This window comes from Neltuma alba, unplaced genomic scaffold, assembly GCF_004799145.2.
Source record: "Neltuma alba isolate B1F8T4 unplaced genomic scaffold, ASM479914v2 tig00011304_pilon, whole genome shotgun sequence".
NCBI classification, from domain to species: domain Eukaryota; kingdom Viridiplantae; phylum Streptophyta; class Magnoliopsida; order Fabales; family Fabaceae; genus Neltuma; species Neltuma alba.
Window position 1 is genome coordinate 600341 of NW_021636013.1, and position 5261 is coordinate 605601.

Sequence of the window (5261 nt, forward strand, 5' to 3'; positions counted from 1 at the left end):
ATTTATTAAATACATTTATAAAGATATAATATATTTTATAAAGAGAAAAAGGCAATGAAATATATTTCTTCTCTCTTACCAAATTTTGAATTTGAATGTTACAAGTAACTTAAATTTTTCATATTTTGGAAAGAAATATAGTTTTATTTTGCATTTTTCTACTCTCTTGCCCAACAACTTGACAACATATTCATACTATTGCTGAATTGAAATTTTTTAATAATTATATTTTTTTTCTTAAACCCTCATAATAATTCTCTAGAAAAATATTTTCTCTCACTTATAAACAAGGCAAGAGGAGTATTTAAATAAAAGAAGCCATGGCATTTTTTAAAATAATTTTTATATAATTTAATTTGGATTTTTTTTTTGTTTTTGTTAAAGTATAGACATTCTTCTATTTGAGACATCATCAAACATTAAATTTAGATTATATTTTAATTGAAATTATAAATTTACTTTGGTTCCCCTTGCCTTTTGTTTTAGACCAAGAAAAAAAACCAGACTGAACGGCTAGTTTAATAAGAAAACAGGTAAACTGGTCTGATTTAATTGTTGGATAGGAGGTCTACTGAACTAGTAAAAAACCAGTTTATCCAGTTAAACTGATATGAAACCAGGTAACCCGGTTCGGTGGGTTGTCCGGTTTTTTTTTTTTGGCCTGCCACAATGCCCAAAACGATGCCGTTTTATTTAAGGGGTGAAAAAAACCCTTCTTCAGTTTTGGTTCTCACCATTCGGCTTGCCTGGTTTGATGGTTCACCGTGGAGTCCCCTAATCCCTACTTCCCTCCCCTGATTACCCTCTGCTCGCGCAGCTGTCCTCCCCCCCGAAACCAAAATCGCGATCGCCTCCTCCAAAATCCCTGCTCCCTAGCGTAGCTGACGGCACGGTCTACGGCAGAGCTCCTTGTTCGGTCGTTCCCTGCTTCGCCTTCGCCACCAGTCGTCGCAAGCCTGAGTCTCCCTCAACGTCATCAGTCATCACCTCCTGCTTCGCCTTCGCCACTCGCATTGCAGAAGGTAGAACCGAAAGTCTAAGGCTCTGAGCTCTCTCGCCACTCGCATTCGCAGTTCGCAGAAGGCAGAATCGAAAGTCGCAGGTCTCCCTCAAATCCCAGTCAACATTGTCCCTTTGCCCTTCAGTGCATTGAGTTTTGGGTAAGCTCGAAACTGTTCCCTTTCAGGTAGTTTGACAGTGTCTGACAGTCGTGATATATGTCCCCCCCCCCCGGGGGTTAAATCCTCTATTGGATTTATGATTCAGCTACTCTGATTTAAGTTTTATGAGTTTCTTATTGTGTTGTGAGTTTGTTATTATGACAATGAATATTCCCTGATTGCATCATCATGATCTCTAATTTTATCTGCAATTCAAAGACGAAGTTGGATTTTATGCTTCAGTATATATAATGCCGTTTCCGTTTACTTTGGCCATTTGTAGTTTATAAAAAAAAATGCAGTCATTCTAAGGATTTCCAAGTAGTTAAGCTGCAGATAAATTAAGTTGGTATCAATAATTTCACTTGATCCTATCTCTTTTCTCATGTCTGGATTTATTCATTTTATTATATATGTTCACTTTATGTTGACAAGTAGTAATATATTTAGTGTTGCATTGCTGTTTTTTTTTTTCTTTCCCCTCTTCAAGTCTGATCAGATTTCTGTTTAAAGGAGATGAAAGTTGAAGCTGGATTAAACTTTCATATGTAAAAAGCCCTATAAACGCCTATATCTTATTGTATTGATCGGATAGGTATGAGTCTATATATTCCTTAAATGTTGATTATTTCACTCATTATGTTGGAGTCAAGGAGCTGGCCCGTTAGGGCCAGAGGCTGGCTCGAATTGGACTGCTTTTCCTTAAAAAAAAAAAAAAAACCGAATTGAAAATGGTTTGATACTTTGTTAGATGTATTAATTGAAAATGGTTTGATACTTTGTTGGAGAGAGCTAATCTCTTTCAATCTGTGTGAAGCTTGTAATTTATTGCTTTAATTGTTTCAGTGTTGTGGATTTATGAAATGAGCTTGAATTGAAAAATTTATGAATTATGTATTTTGAATGTTTTCTTTCTCAATCTGCTGTGCATATCCATGAAACAGCAAGTTGCCTTCTTTGGAGAGCACCAAACCCCATGTCAACTTTGAAAGAAATCCTTGCACGGCGACCTGTGGCGGCCACCATCAGGCTGACTGTGGCGGCTGGAGGGGCACGACCTGCACCACCTGTGGGTCCAGCATTGGGTCAGTATAGGCTCAACTTAATGGCCTTCTGCAAGGATTTCAATGCGCGAACACAGAAGTACAAGCCAGACACACCCATGGCAGTGACAATCACGGCCTTCAAGGATAACACCTTTGAATTCACCGTCAAATCTCCCTCTGTGACTTGGTATCTCAAGAAAGCAGCTGGAATCGAATCCGGCAGCAGCCGCCCAGGCCACATGGTGGCTTCTACACTCTCTCTAAAGCACATCTATGAGATCGCCAAGATTAAACAGTCTGATCCTTATTGCCAATACATGTCTCTTGAATCTATTTCCAAGTCCATCATTGGCACTGCTAATACAATGGGAATTAAGATTGTTAAGGAACTAGATTGATTCCTCGATAGCTGTTTTCCCTCTATCCTTGGGTTTGAGGCATCCCCTTTCTCACACTGGAATGATAGCAGTGGTTGTATTCCCTCCTTTGTTGGAACTTGAGAGAAATGAGAATGGGATTTTGCACTGGAATTCAGTTCAAGACAATGTTTTACTTGTATGCATAGCAAATGTGCTAGGAATAACAAGTTGAAATGGCGCTTCTTTTGCTGCTGAGTGCTGAGTGTTTCATTTTTGGTTTTTAGTAGTCATTGAATATTCATTGAGCACTGATTAAAAATGAAGCACAAGCTTTTCAAAATTTACACTCAGGAGACATATTGGTGAATCTTGGAGGTTTCAGTTTCTACAGTTTTTTATTTATCTCTGTTTTGGCTATGAGAAGGTGGATGCTATGTTATTAAGACTTGGAGAAATGAGGATTGTGCAGGGAAAAATTTAGTCCCATGTAATAGTGTTGCAGTGCTTTAAGAAAAAGATTAACCCAGGGAAATAAGAAAAAATAAATGTTTTCCTCATCCCTCCTTGCCAAACATGCTTGCATCTTTCAGTAGAGATAATACCTAAAGGGTGACACTTGTGGATGACATGGCGGACTATTTGTTTTATTGAATTTTTATACTTTATTTTCATAATTTAAATCCAGAACTTAAGATTTTTTTTTTGGTGGTTTTTAGCTAGAGCACTCCTCTCAAAATGCCATCCATTCTAAATAGTATTAATTTCTTTACTGTCTAATCAAATTTTAGAGAGAAGGGTACTTTTGGTTTTAAAGCATCAGATAGATGATCCTTGTGCTTCAAATATATTATATGGACGTTAAATAAAATGTCATTGAAAACATTTAATTGTTTGTATTTTGGGTGAGACTGTAGAGGAAAAAGTCCATTTCTCCCTAAAATTATCTTATTTTTATAAAAATATTAAAATAAATAATAAATAAAATTAAAAATATCAAATATATGGATATTATCTAATTTACTCTTTGGCGTGCTCCTTCATTGTGGATTTGTGATTGTGAATGGAAGGCAGATCAGGAGCCACAATTTTATTTTGATTATCGGATTGAAACGCCGTCGTTGCATTTTGTCCTTTCTTTTTTGGACTTTTGGTTCCTCCCTTCATTTGTCTAATCGAAGAAGCCAAGCCCCTCGGACCTCAAAAGATCGCATAATGAAAATATGAAAGCAGAGAAATTTGGTAGTTCTGCCGCGCGCGCGCCTGAGAAGTACGCAATCTGGGTGAGTTTCTCGTCATCAGTCATGCTTAATTTCCTGACTGCGAGATTTTCTGTGTTACCAACGTGCATTAGGAGGAACCGTATAGGTTTTCTGCGTCGCAAATTTTCCCGCATTTTCATTTCGTTTTCTTCAACTATGAAATCAACTGAATCTGCTCATCCAAAACAAAAGCAAGAAGGAAACGAATCTTTTACTGTTTCTTATCTCATTAACTCATGTGGCTTGTCCCCCAAAGCTGCTATTCAAGCATCCAAAAAGATTACATTGAACAACGGGGACAAACACAACATGGTGCTTGATCTTTTCAGGAGCTACGGGTTAACAGAAACCCAGATATCTAAATTAGTGAAACATTTGCCAAATTTGCTTTTCGCAAATCCTGGGACGATCATTCTGCCCAAGCTGAGGTTTTTTCCAGTCTATTGGTTTTTCTGGTTCTAAGCTCCCAGAACTCATCTTTTCTAATCCTGGACTCCTATGCCGGAGTTTAAATAAATTTGTAATTCCCGTTTGAGGCCCTTAATAGCGAATGTAATGATGATAAGAGTACACAAACAGCTCTGAAACACTCTATCTCTCAGTGGAGATTTCACCACTATTATTTACAGGATTTTGTCGCAAACCTAAAAGTTTTAAGAGAACATGGAATGCCTCAATCTTCTGTCTCAATGATGGTAACTCGATATGCCAGCGTAGCAGTTACAAAGCATGCCAAGTTTGTTGAATGTGTCGAGTTTGCCAAGGGAGTAGGAATTGAACTCTCAAGGGCCACATTCATTATGGCGATTCACGTCATGTCGAGCTTGCAAAAATCAACATGAGAGTCGAAGCTGGATATTTTCTAGAGGCGCGGCATGCGCAGAGATATCACTCTTGTAGCATTCAGTAACTCTCCAATTTGCATGATCATGACAGAGAAGAAAATCATTAACTCGATGAAGTTTTTACTGAATGAAATGCGTTTACCATTGAAAGATATAGCTAAATCTGCATCTCTTCCTGGCCATAGCTTGGAGGCGAGGATGATTCCTAGATGGGCATTGTATAGATTTTTGAGGACTAAGGGTTTGATAAAGAAAAATAGTCCCTCTGTTCCCGATATATTAGGTGAGAAAAAGTTTCTGGAGAAATTTGTGTTCCGTTCTGAGGAAAGTGTTCCTCAAATATTGAGCATCTATAAAGGTCAGTTAGGAACTTTACCTGAAGTCAGTCCCATGTAACGTGGCTTTTTATAGTTATTCAACTGTTGTGCTAGCCGCTTGATATCTTTTGGAAACCCAATTTGAACTCTGAATTCGCAGAATGTTGCTTTCTATTCGGTAACTCATCTGAAAGTCGTGCCACTCATTTTTCTTTTGATCATAGTTGTAAATAAGTCTTCTATTAAGATGTTTCATGGTCATGACATTTATGTGC

At 37.7% G+C, this 5261-nt stretch overlaps 1 protein-coding gene across 1 annotated transcript; it reads left to right on the forward strand.

Annotated features, from left to right (window-relative positions):
• The first annotated feature begins 803 nt into the window (after positions 1 to 803).
• Positions 804 to 2909, forward strand: LOC114711620 (54S ribosomal protein L19, mitochondrial-like). Its single transcript, XM_028896042.1, has 2 exons — positions 804 to 1160; positions 2105 to 2909. Exon 2 carries the CDS (start codon positions 2137 to 2139, stop codon positions 2602 to 2604), a length of 468 nt encoding a protein of 155 aa, XP_028751875.1. The 5' UTR covers positions 804 to 1160; positions 2105 to 2136; the 3' UTR covers positions 2605 to 2909.
• Positions 2910 to 5261: the final 2352 nt, after the last annotated feature.

Bases quoted from the DNA above. Each gene is read 5' to 3' on its own strand.
- LOC114711620 (XM_028896042.1), top strand. From the start codon at position 2,137: ATGTCAACTTTGAAAGAAATCCTTGCACGGCGACCTGTGGCGGCCACC.